Source organism: Chrysochloris asiatica, unplaced genomic scaffold, assembly GCF_000296735.1.
Source record: "Chrysochloris asiatica unplaced genomic scaffold, ChrAsi1.0 scaffold00238, whole genome shotgun sequence".
Lineage (NCBI taxonomy): Eukaryota > Metazoa > Chordata > Mammalia > Afrosoricida > Chrysochloridae > Chrysochloris > Chrysochloris asiatica.
Window position 1 is genome coordinate 171,252 of NW_006408756.1, and position 16,505 is coordinate 187,756.

At 59.8% G+C, this 16,505-nt stretch overlaps 2 protein-coding genes across 2 annotated transcripts; one reads left to right on the forward strand and one right to left on the reverse strand.

The window, feature by feature from the left end:
- Positions 1–5,882: 5,882 nt before the first annotated feature.
- Positions 5,883–8,036, forward strand: RGS19 (regulator of G-protein signaling 19). Its single transcript, XM_006873327.1, has 5 exons — positions 5,883–5,912; positions 6,082–6,203; positions 7,314–7,388; positions 7,527–7,761; positions 7,845–8,036. Exons 1-5 carry the CDS (start codon positions 5,883–5,885, stop codon positions 8,034–8,036), a joined length of 654 nt encoding a protein of 217 aa, XP_006873389.1.
- Positions 8,037–8,997: 961 nt separating this feature from the next.
- On the reverse strand, positions 8,998–14,576 carry TCEA2 (transcription elongation factor A (SII), 2). The gene is made up of 8 exons (XM_006873373.1): positions 14,505–14,576; positions 12,358–12,420; positions 12,096–12,201; positions 11,406–11,493; positions 10,337–10,467; positions 10,117–10,173; positions 9,439–9,740; positions 8,998–9,078 (listed from the first exon to the last, which is right to left on the reverse strand). The coding sequence occupies exons 1-8, from the start codon at positions 14,574–14,576 to the stop codon at positions 8,998–9,000; spliced, it is 900 nt and encodes a 299-aa protein (XP_006873435.1).
- Positions 14,577–16,505: the final 1,929 nt, after the last annotated feature.

The following is a 16,505-nucleotide window of genomic DNA, read 5'->3' on the forward strand; positions in this document are numbered from 1 at the left end:
CAAGACCCCACCCCCCAACCCCCAACCCCAGAAACCTCAAGTCCCTGGCAGACAGACATTTGCTTCCAGAATTTGCTCTCCCCCATGTGCTTTGGGGAGCCTGGGTCTTTTCTTTGCCACACTCCCAGTCCCCACCCAGTATCTCCACAGAGGTTGACAAGCCTTTCCCTGGCTGAGGCTCCTGTGGAGGCAGAGGACAAGGTGGAGGCCGAAGCCGCGGGGGGGAAAAGGAAGAGGTCAGAACAGGTTCATCAAGGAGGGGATCCAGACCACATGGGACCTGGCCCTCCATCCCTTCAGCCCAACCTCTTCCCCTGCAGCTTGCCTCTTGACCCTTCACCCTTTCTGGTGCTGCTGCTGCCCTTGGCCTTGGTCCAAGCCCAGACTGTAGCACAAGCATGGAGGAGGGAGCAGTGCCCTAGTGGACAAAGGAGGGGGCCAGAGAGGGCTGGGGGAGGGGCGGGGGCAGGTAGACTGGGGAAGGGGGTGGTCTCTGTCCAGGAGTGGTCATGTGCTCGTTCATCCTGTGTGAGGACAGTCAAAGGGAAGAGCCAGCACACTGGAATGACCAGAGGATGGGGGCAGTGGCCAGAAGGCAGAGGAGTGCTGACCCCCACCCCTGCCAGCTCCCCCTGCACCTCTCTTCACCATCACAGTCTGGCCATCCCAACCCAGCTCCCTGAAGCCGGGACCCAGGGTTGTACCTAAGAGGACCTCATCTGTTCAGTAAAACATAGTCACTTAACTGCCTCTGTAAGCCTCTCTTCTTCACCTCTAACTAGGGTCAAGGAGCCCTGCTAGGGCCATGGATTATGAATTGGGCTGTTAATCACAAGGTCAGTAGTTTGAATCCACCAGCTGCTCCATGGGAGAAATATGAGACTTTCTGCTTCTGCAAAGATTTGTTGTCGCTAAGTGCCATCGAGTCGGTTCTGACTCAGCAATGCTGTATAGAGTTTCTGAGGCTTTTTAAATCTTTGTGGGAGCAGAAAACCTCATCTATCTCTCAAGGAACAGCTGATGGGCTAAAACCACTGAACTTTGTGGTTGGCAGTCCAGTGCTTATCGTATGGAGCCACCGCACTCCCTCTCAAAAGTGTACAGCCTCGGAAATCCTACATAGGGTCGCTGTGAGTTGGAACCGACTCCACCACAGCACAGAACCACCACCACAACCAACAAGGGGACACAGGATTGCTTATAAGGATTCTCACTTACTGCTATGTCCCCTCCCCCATATGGGAGAGGCCACTCTGCATCTGACTGGCTGTGTCTCCTGGGTCAGGTCCCTGCCAAGTGGCTGCCAGACCAAAACAGGCACAGGTCCTAGACAGGCGGCAAGATGTGGGCACTCACCAAGACTGCTCCAACCAGTGCTGGGCCTGTAAGCACATGAGGTATCCCTTGCATTGGTCCCCATGACACAGAGGGGACTATGGGAAGCAGCAGAGATATTCCTGTGAGGTCTGGAGGGGGCTTCTGCCCACAGAAGGTACTGAGAGAGGGCCAGGTAAGTGGTCATGTGGATGCTAGACGACTTGGGGTCCCAGTACAAACCCCATCTTCACCATTACCAGCTGTGAGGCCTTGGGCAGGTCACTGTCTCAGCTTCCCCTGTGGTACGTGAGGGGTTCCCCCTCACAGGTAGTCTCCTGTAAAGGGGTGTGGCAATCTGTGGGGGTTCAGCATCCTGTGAGTGTTCATCTGTATGCGCCAGAGAGGAAGGCAGAGTCAAAGGGAAGGGCCAGCACACTGGAATGGCCAGAGGATGGGGGCAGTGGCCAGAAGGCAGGGGAGTGCTGACCCCCACCCGTGCCAGCTCCCCCTGCACCTCTCTTCACCATCACGGTCAGCCCTCGCCTGTAAATTTGGGAGTAACAGCATCTACCTCTCAGCACTGCACCTGCTATTAAATAAGGAGCGGTCCCCTCCATGGTCATTGTGAACACATTGCCTCTGACAGGTCATCACCAAAGCCGATGAGGACTGTCCTGTGGGGCCAGATCTCACTATGACCTGACCCTTGGCCTCCCTGCTGTCCCTAGAGAACCATTCACATCCCCCCTCTTCTTCACACCATCTTTGCTGTGCAAGACCCCCTGACTCGCTGATTGAGCACCACCGGCCCTCTCTCCTCTGCCTGCTTACCCCCACAGTCCCCTCCCAGGTCTGTTTCACTTGGGGTCCCTGAACACCCCTACATCTGCCCAGTAATCCGGAAACATGTACTACCCTTACTTCGCTAGCCCCTTGAAGAGCCTGCCCAGCTTCAGGTATGGTTGTGCAGTGGACAGACACTCCTGAAGAGAACCCTGCCTGGTGCGGGGCGAGGCCTTCCAGGCATGAGAACAGCAGGAAGGGGCCAGGGACAGAAAGATGTCTCCAGAGTGGTCAGGGCCACACTGACACTGGCCCAGAGCATTCTGGGATAAGGAAGTTCACCCACAGCTGTGCTGTGTTGCAAAGGGCCAGGAAAGACAGCCGCTGGAAGGGAAAGGGCATTTGTGACAAAGGGGACAGTTAAGGCTCTGGATTTTAAAAGGGGTCAAAAGAACTCAGCCAGGCCCCGGAAACTAGCCCTTTGGTGGACTTCACACAAAAGCCCACACTCACCAACACCTCGGGCCCCTCAGCATAGAACGCTCCACCCCCAGGATGGTGAAAGCGCGTCTTAAACCCACTTCACAGATGAGGCGTCGAGTCTCAGAAAGGGCAGGTCCACACGTCAGCCCTTTCCAGGGACCTCTGTCTCACCAAGCTAGGAAAGCGGACATGGGGTCCTGGGGCCTAGGGGGGTGGCTCTCGCTGGCGCCCACACACAGGCCAGGAGTCTCAAGGACGCCCTACATGAATGACCCATCTGTGAAGAGTAGGGAGGGGGTCACAGGGCACCCCAACCCACCACAGAACCAGCACCCCATTTTCCGCGCAGAACTGGGCGGGGAGACATGAAGGAACCTACGGGGGGCGACAGAAGAGCGCCGGCTAGAGTGCGGGCGGGCGAGGAGGGGCGGGCGCCTCCCGCCCGAGGAAGTCCCGGCTCCGAGCTTTGGGGAAGTGCGGCCGAGAGCCTGCGCATGCGCCCCGCGCCCCCTCCCCGAGCTCAGGCCGGACCTCGCGGCGCGCGGGGCCGGGCGGCAGTGGCGCGGCGCCTCGGGAGCGCGGCCGGTGAGTGCGCGCGCGCGGCCCTAGGACTCGGCTCCCCTCCTGGTCTGGGCATGTGTGTATTGGGGGGAGGCAGAGACCTGGAAGCGGCGTCTCGGGGCTGCACCCGGACTTTCCACCCCAGGCCCACGTGGACCCTGGGCTGTAGTGGGACTGGACTCCCCCGCGCGGGGGAAGGGCACTGTACCGGTTCCCCTTTTTCTGCAGCTCTAAGCCCCGGGGAGCGATTGCTCAAAGGTGGGGGCCGGAAGGACCCAGGTTTCCGCGTCTCCCGCCCGCCTCGTCCCGGTGGGGAGGGGCCGGGGCGGGACGCCCTCCGCCCCCGCCCCAGTTGGATCTGGCAGCTGCTCCATCCTGTGAACCGGCGGGGAGGCCCTGCGCCCCGAGTCCAGCCGATCGTGGCTTCAGCACCGGCCCCTTTAGACGCCGCAGGAGTACCTCCTGCCGTCTGACTCCGGTCCCCACTGCAGTGCACGCCCCTTCGGAGGCCAGGGTGGGGCCAGAGCGAACCTGGCCCCTCCCGCCCCCCACCTTTTGGGTCGCTGGTGAGTGGGGTGCCGGGCCAGGGAGTGTTTCTTAAGGTGGGGTGGGAGCTTCAAAAGACAGAGTCAAGACTTCGAGGGAGGGATTGTCCCCACCCTTGCAAGACTGGGTCACCAGGGCTGGGTGGCATGGCCTTCCTTGGAGAGTGCTAAGCTGGGGCTCCCCAAACCAGGCTAGCAGGCCAGGATACCAAGTAGGAGAGGGCACTGGGTAGGGTCAATCGGAGTGGTCCACCACCCCCACCCCCAAAGGTTGTGACATTTCTTTCTGGGACTGTCACATTTTCTTATTCTTTTTTTGGACTGGGAGACTTGGACGTTCCTTTTCCATCTGTGGTGTGGAGCAGCCACAACTCTCAGGGGAAACTGTCCCCAGAGGCTGAACTGGCTGCCTGTCCTGCCGCTCCATCCCAGCTTCAGGGACAAAGCCTGGAGATTGGAGACTGGGAGGAGCCCCCAGAACACCAGCATCAGAGGCAGGAGTATCCTAGTTCAAACCCCATGCCCCCAGGAGACAGAGGAAGCAACCCAGGCCACCCATGGTACCTCAGGACATGAGGCAGCCACAGCAGACTGGGGAGGGCACAGGAAACCAGGTGTAGGAACCAGGCCAAAGGCCTAGGGAAGAAGGGACTTGGCCCCCACCACCTGGCTCTGCACCCCAGACAAATCCACCTCGTCCCAATTCCGAGCAGGTTGGCACTGAGGGAGGGGCGAGGCTGGGACTGCCCCACTCACAGTGGCCGTGGCACCGAGGAGGAAGTCATTGCCCTGTCTGGGGGTACAGCTCCCAGATCTCAGGGAGTGCCACATCCCTTCCTCTTCCTAGAAGCCTGACCCCCAGGAAAGCATGCTGTTTTCCCAACTGTGGAGCTTGCAGGCCCCAGTTTGAGAGCCCCTCATGGGGTCAGAGAAGTTGGGCAGATGGTGAGGGCTGTGGCCCCAGAGGACCCTGTGCCCCAAAGTGCCCATCAGAGCCAGTCGTCCATATATATATGCCCAGGCTGGAGATCAGCATCATGGCTTCTGAGTACTGTCACTCCAAGGCCCCACCCCAAGAGCAGGTCCCTAGAGCTCTCACCTTCCCCCACCCTAGAGGCCCAAAAGGCAGTGGGACAGAAACCAAGAGCAGGAGCCAGGCAGGGGGATAATAAGAAAACAGGGTGGCACAGAGTCAAGTGTGGTGGGTATAGGCTGGAGACACTCAGAAACACCTGCAGGGTGCACACTGACCAGGTTCTAGGACTAGTACCCCTGCCTGCACCAGCCACTCCTGTCACAACCAAGACAGGATGGCCTATGCAGGGACCCTAGGCCCAACTGAGGATCAGGCACCCCCTCCCCCGGCTTGGCACTCCCAGCCTGGCACACCCTGCGGTGGGCCACTTGGCCACAGCGGTTTCCGCTGCCTGGAGGCAGCAGGCGGGTGGGGGTGCGGCCGAGATGCTGGGTACAGGGTAAGAAGGCATCAGGACAGGGGTTCCTGGGGGAACATGGGGGCTTGCAGACAGAGGCAGCACCGAAGACCAAAGCAGGTAAGCCAGGGCAAGTTTCTCTGAGACACCCATACAAACTCTCTTAAAGTCCTGCCCAGAGTCCCACTTAAATCCTCCTTGCTGCAGGCCCAACCTGCTGCCTTGCTAAGTCTCAAGTGTCAAAATTCTCTGAGGCTTACAGGAAGATGTGGGACTCTGTGGGGCGCAACCCTCCGAAGCCCCGTTCCCCCCCAGTCTGAGCAGAAAGCCCAGGATGGAGGTAGCTGGGGGGGAGGTCTCTGAATGCCTAACCTAACCGCCACCCCATGACTCTCGAGAGGCCCCTAGCCCCCTAGGGGAGGGGCAGAGAGCTGGAAACCAAGAAAGAGGAACCCAGGCTTCCGGCTTCCCAGGGACTAAGCTGGTGGGGGTGCCCCGGAACCTCCCGTGGTTGGCTCGTCTAGCAGTCAGACTAGGATGCGGGGCCAGAAACTGCTGCAGCCCCCTCCTCACTAAGGTGCACTCCCAGTCCTGGGACACGCAGGCGGATGGGGAGAGCCGGGGCCTGGGAGGCAGAGGCTTGGGGAGGAGGGGGCCCCAGCAGGATCCCCAAGGGCTGGTTCTCAATCAGAGCCTTGGCCTCTCCCCCAGATTCCTGGCTGCGGTGAGCGTTCCAGAGCAGACACCACGGAGCCCACCCATGCCCACCCCGCATGAAGCTGAGACACAGGTACGTCCCTTGGGGAAAATGGGGGGCCCAAGCTAGGGCAGGGGCAACAAGGAGTTGGGAGACCCCTGAACACCTCATGTCCCAGGGACCACGGCCCCTCAGGGTGGGCTGGTGGACAAGGGAGGAAGGGCCAGGCTGGTGTGTCCAGGCTGAGCCACCATCCCCACAGCACACAGGGCCAGAGGAGGCGGACCAGCCCCCCTTCATGTCCAGTCATGATGCGCCAGCCCCGGCGGCCCCCAGCCGGAACCCCTGCTGTCTGTGCTGGTGTTGCTGCTGCAGCTGCTCTTGGTATGTGGGCCCGGGGCAAAGAGGGGACGTGGGAGTCAAGGGGTACAGACAAACATAGTGAGGGGGTCTGCGTAGGCAGGGGTGGGGCCACTCAACAAGCTTCTGAAGCCCTTTATGGGCCACAGACAAAATGCCGTTACCTTGCCGGCCCCTCCAGGAAAGGTGGGTATGCCAAAGGTACGCCTATGGGGTAGATATCAGACCTGCACCTGCTTGTGCATGTGTGGTACATGTTTATCAAGACCACTCTAAGCCGGGCGTCGAGTAGGGGCACCCAGAAGAGCACGAGACAGGAACCCAGACTCTGCAGGCCATGACGAGGGGCCTGCAGAGATGAGAATGCGTTTCTGCAGCGAGGACGGGGGTACAGGCTGTGGACTTTGACCCTGTTCAAGTTTCAGGCTTGGCTATGGAGTTGGGGGTGGGCCATAGCAACCCAAAATAAAATGTCAAGTTATGAGAAACCAAGACCTGAGCCCAGGCAGGAACCCCTGGAGATCAGCAGTGGGAACTGATGTCATTAGGACTTGCTGATGGTTCTGGCTGGCAGGGAGAGGTGGCATAGAGGGATGAAGAAGACTTAGGTTGGGGGTCGTCTCTGGAGGCAGGGGTGCTAGTGCTGAGGAGATGGCAGCGTGGGGCCTACACCATCAAGTGTGGAGAGGAGGTGTCCCTGGGGTCAGATACTGGGGCCCGACAGGTGGGCACAAGGTAGGCCTGCAGTTGGGGGTAGGTCAGGACCCTCTGGAAGGAAGGGCTTGCCCAGGAAGGGTCCCAATAAGAAGACAGTGGGGGTCAGCAGCCAGATACCGCAGAAGAGAAGGCAAGTGGACTCAGAGGGAGCCAAGTGTACACCCTTCCCAGGAGGCCTATGAGAGAAGCGAGGACTCGGTGACTGACCCTCTGCGGTGGTTGCCTATGAACATAGCTCTGCACACACGTCCATGTTTGCCTAGCTGCACTGCTCTGGGCCGAGTCTAGCCAGGTGCTGAGGGCCCATATGCCTGTGTCGAGTGTTCACAGGGGCGTGTAACCATGTGCTGAAGACCATGTTGCATGTGTGTGGCTGTCCCATGAGCCCACGCAGTTGCCACCTTGCTCTGCTATTAGGAATGAAGCCAGACGGCGAGAGTGGCGCACCTCTCGGGAGACCAAGCTGCAGCCCCTGCCCAGCTGCGAAGCCTGGTGAGTCCCAGCTAGCCCGTGTGTACACAGGCATTCGGACATGGGGTGGCTGTGGACTTATGTGCATGCATATGTATGTCTGTGTGTCAAAGGGCAGCACTGGTCAAGGTGTCCAGTCTGACCACTGCCCTCTTGCAGCACCCCGCCAAGCCCTGAGGAGGTGCGCAGCTGGGCACAGTCCTTCGACAAGCTGATGCACAGCCCAGCAGGACGAAACGTGTTCCGAGAGTTCCTGCGCACAGAGTACAGCGAGGAAAACATGCTTTTCTGGCTGGCCTGCGAGGAGCTCAAGGCTGAGGCCAACCAGCATGTGGTGGATGAGAAGGCGCGTCTCATCTACGAGGACTACGTGTCTATCCTGTCCCCCAAGGAGGTGGGTGGCACCAGGCGGGTGGGGTCAGGTGGGTTGGGTAGGGGTGCTGTCTTGACCCCCGGCCCCACCCTACCCATCCTCAGGTGAGCCTGGACTCACGCGTCCGGGAGGGCATCAACAAGAGAATGCAGGAGCCGTCTGCGCACACCTTTGATGATGCACAGCTGCAGATCTACACGCTCATGCACCGGGACTCTTATCCCCGCTTCCTGGGCTCCCCAGCCTACCGCACCCTGCTACTCCATGTGCCCAGCCCATCATCCTCGGAGGCCTGAGTCCACCTCAAGCACCAGGACCCAAGGGCCCCGTGCAGGCTTCCACAGCCCGTGGAGGTCCAGTCACAGAGAGTCCCGCCGCTGCCTACAGGCGCTGCCCACGAGGCCAGGCAGGGGCAGGTGTGGGAGCCCTGCACCAGCTGGCCCGGCAGCTCATCCCTCACTGCCCCACAGGGGCGAAGTTCCCTCCAGGAGGCACCTCTGGGCCCACGAATTGCCTTTGGTGAAGAACCTCTACTTAGTCTATTTTTATAACTCACGGAGTCCTAGACAAGAGCTGTCTGCACTCCAGGATCAGACCCATCCCCAGAACTGGGCTCACAAAAACAAGAGCCTCATTTCTATTTTGTTTAAGGACTTTACAGCTGGAAATGTCCTTTACTCTATGTTTTATCACACAAAAAAGAAGTTTTCATATTTATCTCCATCTCCAATGACAGGATGTCTTATTACTGAAGGTATTTTTAAAGCAAAGTCTCTCTTGTGTCTACTTCTACCTGTCCTTCCCAGTTAGGGCAGCAGCCTCCTCACCAGGATTTCCAGGGGGCTCCAGGCTCAGGTGCCACCCACCCAGCAGCCTGGTCCAAACCATGGCCCTTGAGGGGTCCCTGCCTGCTTCCAGAGGCTCCAGCCTCTGACCCTCCCCTCCCAGCCTCCCATGTGCTGGACCAGGACCCAGGCAGAGGGACACCCACTCAGACTGAAGGTCAACGGCATCAGGGTGGCAAACAGAAACATTTAATCATTTGGACCAACGAGGACAGGTGCACACCAGGCAGCACAGGGATGGGCTGGACCACTTAGGGTCCAGAGAAGCCGAGTCGATGGGCGGGGAGGGCAGTAGAGGCTGCAGGCTCCTGCACAGGTTCAGCAGAACTGTGGGGAGTCATTGGGAGACTCAGGCCCAGCTCGCCAGGGCAGCCCACACGCATTACCCTGCCAGCCCCCCCAAAGCCAGGGCTCAACCCACCTTCCAACGATTTCCACACTCGTTGCAGACAACAAAGGTGGTCATGGGCTCGTCAGAGCTTCGGGTTTGCACCTGTGGAGTTGGGGGTTGTGGTGAGGGGCTGAAGGGGGCACCCCGGAATTAAGGGGCTCTGCCTGGTCATTATGCTCTGTCATCTGGGAGCTATCTTCTATGACTTACAGACTATACCAGTATGGCAGGTATGCGGTGGACTACTGCAGCGGCGTCTGAGGTTCGGGGAGGAGGGAACACACTCCATCTGCTGACCCCTCATCTGCTCACCTGGATGCCTCATGAGGTCTGTATGGCCCCCTCAGAGCGCCTCTGCATCCATCCACCACCGCCCCCTGGATTGGACAAGTGTCCCCAACTGCCTGGCAAGCAGATGTGAGGTGGGTCACAGGAGAGGCTGGCTTCCAGACAGGGGCCCACCTGGGTGTAGGTGCAGCTCTTCCTTCTGCATCTGCTGCAGGTGAAAAGGTCGGTGTGAGTACCGCCCACGCGGGCCATCTGGTGCTCCCGGATGGCCTCCCTGGTCATGGCCTTGCGGATTTCCTTCAGCTCATCGCTAGCCATCTCCTCGGAGGTCATCTCGGCGATGCGCTGGGGTGCAATGACACCTCGCAACACGCTCAGCCGGAGCCCTGGGTTCTTGGCATCCTTCAGGTTGGATATGCGGCTCCGGATGCGGTTCTTGTACTTGACATCTGTGCTCCCCACATCGCGGAAGATGCGTGTGGCTGCTAAGGACCCATGGGCGTCGCAAGGGTGATGGACTTAAGTTCTCCATGGGCATCCACTCCCCACAGGGGCTTTAGGGGACTGGGCTAGAACCAGAAGCCACTCAGCCAATATGCTCTGCCACCACTGTTAGGACAAGCCCCTCGGAGCAGGGTTGACCACCCTGGTCTGGCAGCAAGCGGAGGCGCTGGACCACTCCCCCACTAACCCTAACCCTAACCCCACTAAGACCCTGACCCTTCCATGAAAGAAGGTGACTGCCCTGCCCAAGGCACAGAGCAGCTGGCAGTACCCACCAGAGGTCACCAGGGGGAGCCAAGACCAGCCAGTCCATACTAGCCCCAGCCTGCAGGCCCACAGGAAGGATATATTCCTCGATCTGGGCGGACAGGTGCTCACAGTCTGCGCCGATATTCACATGGTCGTCTACAAGAAGCAGGCCTGACTGACCGTGCCCGATGGCCCCTCCACCCACCCAACACACCAGGCAACAAGAGGAGACACCTGCCCACCTAAGGTGGGCAGTTTGAGGCTGGTGAAGGAGCAGAGGCTGTCCCTCAAGGACCCTCTGAAGATGGCCGGAACTCACGGTCAGTCTGCAGGGCAGCAGCCAGCATCTCTCGGCACTTGTTGCGCACAGCATCACAGGTGATGGGCGTCGGAGGAAACGTGGTCATCCGAGGAGCTGACGGTGTCCTGGGTGGCTCCGGCCTCTTGCGACTGGAGAGGGACCACCCATGGGGTTCAGACACAGGCCTAAGTGCACCCCACAGCACCCCAAGCTGGGGCAAAGAGGTGCCAGAAATGGGACCAGGGTGTCCAAGGGGGGTGCCAACGCCAAGAAGGCAGACCACAGCCCCACTCTCCCTCAGGGAGACCTAGGACACGGCCAATCATGGGGACCCTTTGTCTGCCAACTGACAGCAGCCACCACCACGACAAGACGAGGAAAGGGGCAAAGACCCCCACTTGACTTGGCAGAGTTTGACTCACCCAAAGTTAGCTCCCGGGTGACCTCTGTAGGTATAAAACCAGTAGGGATACCCTCTCACAAGGCCGGGCCCCCACAAGGGCAGACTGATTGGCCAGGTTACGCAGCCCTTCCTCCCCCCACACACCAGAGTCCCATGCTCCAAGGTCCCATGGAAGCCAGTTGGAGCAGCAGGCTTCTCAAGGCAAAACAACACAGGCAGGTATGAAGACGGGAGGGATCTAGCTGCTCCAGACCTTGTGCCACCCCTGATCCTGGCACCCTGCCCAGTCACTTCCCCACCAGCCCTCCCTCCGCTGGGTACCCCTACAGGCCTCTGTCTACACTGGTCCTGCCCTCTCCCCTCGGCGCCCCCATCACCTCTCATCCCCTCTATGCCTACCCCATCTGCTCTCTAGCCCCAGCCCCCCCCCCCATACACCCTCCCTCCTGCCTGCTCCATCTGGCTTCTGCACACCATCACCTGGGCCTGACCAGTTCCCGAATTGAGCAGCCCCTGTGCTGGGCAGGAAGGCGGTCTTTAATACCACTGAGTAGCATCCTGGGCGGGACTTGACCGTGAGACCGGCCCCAGGAGGGTTGGAAGGGAAGAAGACCACCCCTCACAGGGCACCCACAGGTGGGTGGGGCTGAGCCAGGACAGCTCACACCTGCCCCCCAGGCACACCTGTGGGCCTTTGCCTCCGAGGCATCCTTTGAGGGCGGTGAGGCCAGGGCCGCACTCGTCTGCTCCCCAGCTTTAGTGTCTGAAGCATCTGCAGTTGCCAAAACACAGTAGAAAGGGGCTCGGCAGGGCAGCCCAGAGCCGAGGGAGGCAAGCAGCCAGCCACCTCCAGGGGTGGGTCCAGCCATACTTTGTTTTCCAGCAAGTCACACCATGGGCTGGGAAGCTGCTAGGGGTTACTAAGGGACCTCCCAGCCCCTCTCACCTCTGCCATCCATGCCAGCCCTACAGTGCCCCCTCCCCAGATGCTTCCGGGGACCAGCCCACAGCCCAGAATGACTCTAAGGTGTGTCCGTGGAACCAGAGTCCTGATCTGAAGCAGGTGACCAGGACCAAGGCTCTTCCTGAACCCCAGGACCCTTTCTGGGGACCTTTCCCTCAAACAGCAGCAGGTTACATGCTGGTCCCACAACCATCCCCAGGTGTCTGCCCAGTCCAGAGCTCCCCCCACCCCCCAGGCGGCCCACTTTGCAAGATAGTGTCCACACTCTGCTGACCACCTCCTCCACATGGCCTGATTTAGCTGGGCCCTGCCGCCACCACCTGCTCCCTTCAGAAGCCTGAGCAACCCTCCCCCCGCCTCCTGTCCCCCAAACCCAGCGCCTGTCTGTCTGACCGTCCCTCCTTCCGTACCCAGGAGTTTCTTCCAGGATCTGATGAGTGATTTGGAGAACGTGATGACCGCCTCGTCGGAGCTCTGCTTCCTCAGGGCGTTGACCGACATCCCAATGCGGGTGGACTGAGGGAGGCCGGGCGGGGGGCCAGAGCCAGAACCCCCATGCAGCAGGGTTTGTATCAGCTCTGGAGGTGTGAACACCCTCCCCACCGGTAGTACCTCCCTCCGCCCACGGTGTCTCCTCCCGCTCCCATCCCTGTCCAGGACCCAGGAACTGACCTGCAGCAGGTGCAGTGTGATGGGCATGGCCTTCAACTCCCGTAGTAGGTCCATGGCTCCTTCCTGGAGTAAGGAGGGTCTCGACTCAAAAACCCCCATCAAAGGTCAGTGAGACCCCGCCTCCCACACCTGGGGGCGGGGGTGACACAGAATCCCCACCTGGGCAGCAGCTGCAACATGACCCGTGGCTTCCCAACTCACCAGCACCATGTCACACTACCAAATCCAGATCTTGCCCCCAAGCTCCCCCTATGCGCCATGGGCAGCCTCACTCCAGGTACAGAAAAGGCAGAGGTATGTCTACTGTTCAGGCCACACTCGGGGGCCCTCCACAGCAACACCGTCCAGTCCCAGGCCTGATTCTGACTTCCCTGTGTCTCCACCTCCAGTAGTCTCCTCCCCGCGCTTGTCCCTAGCCAGACTCTAGGCACAGCGCTCCCACTGTCCCCCAATGTGTAGGGCAGCCTCAGGATCTCTGCCCCTCTCTCTGCGTCTCCTCAGCGAGAAGGCACCTACTGAAAACTGTGTTCGCTCCCATGTCACATCCTTCCTCCACAGACATGGGTCCGATTGCACTGATGAGTCTCCATTTGTCTCCCCCCAAAAGGAGGGACAAACAGCCCACCACCAAGGTGTGGGAGCCAAGGACATCGTGCAGCCCAGGCACCAGGCAAGAGGGTTAGCCTGGCATACCCCTAACTGGGGCAACAGCTCCATTCAGGCTGCAGACCTCCCCTCATCCCACCCAGGGCTATGCACTGGGACCTCTATGGGGACAGATGGCTCTGCCAGGCACCTTGGGCAGTGTCCCCTTGTCATCTCCCCACTGCCCACTCCACCTTTCCAGTTCTCCCAGTGCCCCCCCTCCTCAAGTGAGCGCCTGTATTTTGCCTGCGGTCACCCCTACAGCCCATAGGAGACTCTGCCCACAGCCTCCAAGGATGTGACTGAATGTATGAATGAGACGTAGCCCCTCCTGGATCAGGGGCCCACAGACCCCCAACCCAGAGTCACCGTCACCAGAGACCAAAAAGCCACCCCAAATCCCCACAGCCCTTGTGTAGCCTGAGGTGGCTGCCTAGTCCCTCAGTCTACTCCAAACCTTTGGTTCTGCCTCATGGGGCTTCCAGTCTGGAGGGAGAGAACAGGTCTCTTGAAGGATTATTAAGGTTTATTGGGCCCTGGCTGCCGCTGTCCCCAGCTGGCAGGCCCCACATTGCACCCCATGGGACCGATCCCTATCAAGAACTATTCCTGAAACAATCCGAAGACTGCTAAGGTCATGAAGCCTGGAGGAGAGGAGCTGTGGACCCAGACCCTCAGCAGGCCTACTCTCTCTCAAATGCCATGACACGAGGGCTTCAAGGGTACAAGGACAGCAAGACAGAGGGACAGGCCACTAGACAAGCAGGGCTTGGGCTCAGCAGCCGCTTGAACAGCCTAGCAGGCTCCTACTGACAGGTCTCACATAGTGTAGGGATTCCCCTGAGGGGTTCTACACAACCAGCCACCCCAGTCCCTGCGGGCTGAGTCCTGGCTAAAACAACTGGACTTTGTGGGATGGGACAGATGGGAGAAGGGGGCAGCTGAAAAGGATTCTGCTGCTTGTGAAGGGGTATGACAGGGTGGCAAGCAGAAGGGGGTGGGGGACTAGGAGAAAGATGCTAAGCTCTGCAGTCTGAGTAAGGTGGGGGGACCAGGGCTAAGCAGAGGGCACTGAGCTGGGGCTCCCAAGGGGTTGCTGTAAAGGAAGAAGGCAGGAAAGGGGTTCGCAAGTCCTGGACAAGGGCAGCCAACTAGGGTCTCCTCCAGCCAGGCCTGGATCTGGAGTTGGGGACTGAGAAGGGGGCGGAACCCAGGTCTTGGAGGGGTGGGGAGCAGCGGGGAGGGTCTCAGTCCAGGCGGTGGTTAGGCAACCAGGTCCATGGGTGGTGGCCTCTACCCAGGCTCAGAGGTGAGTCTAGGGCTAGCCCCGGGGCCGGGGATCTTGGTCTTGGGTAGGGGTCTCCCGCGTCCCCAGAGTCTCTGGCAGGGTAAGGGCTCATCCTGCCATCCGGGTGTCTCCCAGTCCGAACCGGGGCTCCATGGGCTCGGCGGGGGTTCGGCAAGGCTGAGGTCCTGGGGCCCAAGCGGCCCGCGACCCTCACCGCGCTCTTCTTGGTGACCATCTTGTCCAACCTCCGGGCGATTCGCTTAATCTCCTCCTCTTTGCCCATCATCGCCCCGGGGTACGCCCCAGTGCCCGCCCGCTGCGCCGGCCAGCCGCCGGCTCAGACTGGCCTCAGCCACTGCCACCTCCTGCACCCGCCGGTCTCAGAGTCAGATGCAGCCGCGGTAACCCACCGCAGCCTTCTGCGACCAGAACCCACGGCTCAAACCCCCGCTCCCGCGGCGGCCGCGTTGCACCCTGGGATACGTAGTCCACCCGTGCGCCAGCCCCACGCACGCGTGGCCCGATCGGACCACAACGCCCAGGCGCCCCTGCACGTGCGGCCTACTGGGAAATGTAGTCCCGATGCAGGTTGTCTCTAGGAACTTGCGTGGCCAGATGACTCGCGGTCTCCCAAGATCCCGCGAGGAGGTGAAGAGAACTGAGGGCCTGGACCACGGCAGGAAGCGCTGCGGCGTGCGAGGTGCCCCTTGGGCCTGTGTGTGTCCAGTTGCCGTGGAGCTTATACCTGATGTCTCTCCCAGTTTCCCCACGTTCACAATGGGCCTCATGTTTGCACCACCTCAAGTAGAGATGTTGGGTCTAAGTGAAACAATAGAAAAGTACTCAAGGATGGAACATCAGCTGAGAGTCTACCTGCCAACTGGCTAGCAACCCCATCACCACCCTTCGAGCCTCCCTAGGCAAGGCAGTGGCCGCTCTGGCTCTGTGCCTCAGTCTCTCCCTCAGGTGAATAAGAGTTCATTCGTGCTGTAACTGAGAAAAAGGCCTGGATTTGGCTCGAGGATCCCAGTTATCAGTTGCTTCTGGAGGGCAGTTCCCCACACTCACAGAAAGGTCTGCCCATGGCCATGCTGGATGGTTTGCTGGAGGGTGTGTGGTTCTGGGGGAGGAAGTCAGCTAAGATCACTGAAGTTCAGGCCAAGGAACCCTGAGGCCAGGTAAAGGTGGAGTATCCAAACAGGCTGGGCTGCTATTAAGGAGGTACACATGAGCTTCCCAGCAGCAGGAAGTGAAAAACAGCCCAGCCCCATAGGTCCTTGTAGCCCAAATGTCATGGTCTGAGTCTGTGCAGGATCTTAGGGGCACCTGGAGAGGCTGCAGCCACACCATTCAACAACTCTTTTGAGGACCTGTGACTGACCATATCAAGAAGCAGACTAGCCAGAGGTCCACAGACCAGCTTTGGGGCTGTCCTCATTCAGGGACCAGCAGGAAGGAGCTCTACAGCTTGGTCTTAGAGCACCAGTCTGTGAGACCTCAGGGGGTATATCAAGTTGCCTTAGGAACATAGGCCTCAACAGGTATGCTGAGCTGACTCGAGGTCACTGATAGAATGCTCCTGCTGGGGGACCTGGCTCAGGCAGGGGTGGTAACAAGGTGGACAGGGTGATGGGGTGAGGTCTGAAGACCACAGTTCCACCCTGTGACAAACCCCTTGTGGTCTAGCATGGGGAGACTCAGCCTCAGGAAGAGCTGTGGCCCAGGGCTGAGTGAGTGGTAAGCATTGGGCTCTAGATGGCAGGGGTGAGTCAGTAATGGGGGCCTTCTAGTCTACTCAGTGGGACCTTGGAGGGCTGTGCTGGGCTCCAGTGGAAAGGGCACCCCATATCTGAACTCTCAGCCCCTATCGGACCATTCACATCCTGCCCCAGACCCCTCCTCACTGGAGCTCCCCAACTGCCCCCAGCCCTCCACCCCTGGCTCTGCAAGGACCCTCCACCCTCTGGTCTCTGCAAGGACCCCTCAGCTCCAGATGAAGTCCTACTGATAGTTTTTAACTCATCATGTCCCCAGCTTGATCCCTCACTCCCCCCATATGTGCTCCCCACCAGGGTCCAAGGAGTCATGCCCTCCGAGGTTTTCACTGTAAACAAACATGGTGGCAGTGCTCTGCCTGGTGGAGGTGGCCTCAGCTCAGATTCATCAGCTTCTGGGTCAGCCCCCTTCAGGTCCCCCCACCACCGATGTGATGCAG

Excerpts from the sequence above, each read along its gene's own strand:
- TCEA2 (XM_006873373.1), bottom strand. The coding sequence starts at position 14,576 with ATGATGGGCAAAGAGGAGGAGATTAAGCGAATCGCCCGGAGGTTGGAC. Across the intron at positions 10,468-11,405 it reads TCGGAGGCAAAGGCCCACAG|TCGCAAGAGGCCGGAGCCAC; the intron begins GTGTGCCTGGGG and ends GTCCCTCTCCAG. Across the intron at positions 9,079-9,438 it reads AGAGCTGCACCTACACCCAG|GTGCAAACCCGAAGCTCTGA; the intron begins GTGGGCCCCTGT and ends CCAACTCCACAG.
- RGS19 (XM_006873327.1), top strand. The coding sequence starts at position 5,883 with ATGCCCACCCCGCATGAAGCTGAGACACAG. Across the intron at positions 5,913-6,081 it reads CGCATGAAGCTGAGACACAG|CACACAGGGCCAGAGGAGGC; the intron begins GTACGTCCCTTG and ends CCATCCCCACAG. Across the intron at positions 7,762-7,844 it reads CTATCCTGTCCCCCAAGGAG|GTGAGCCTGGACTCACGCGT; the intron begins GTGGGTGGCACC and ends ACCCATCCTCAG.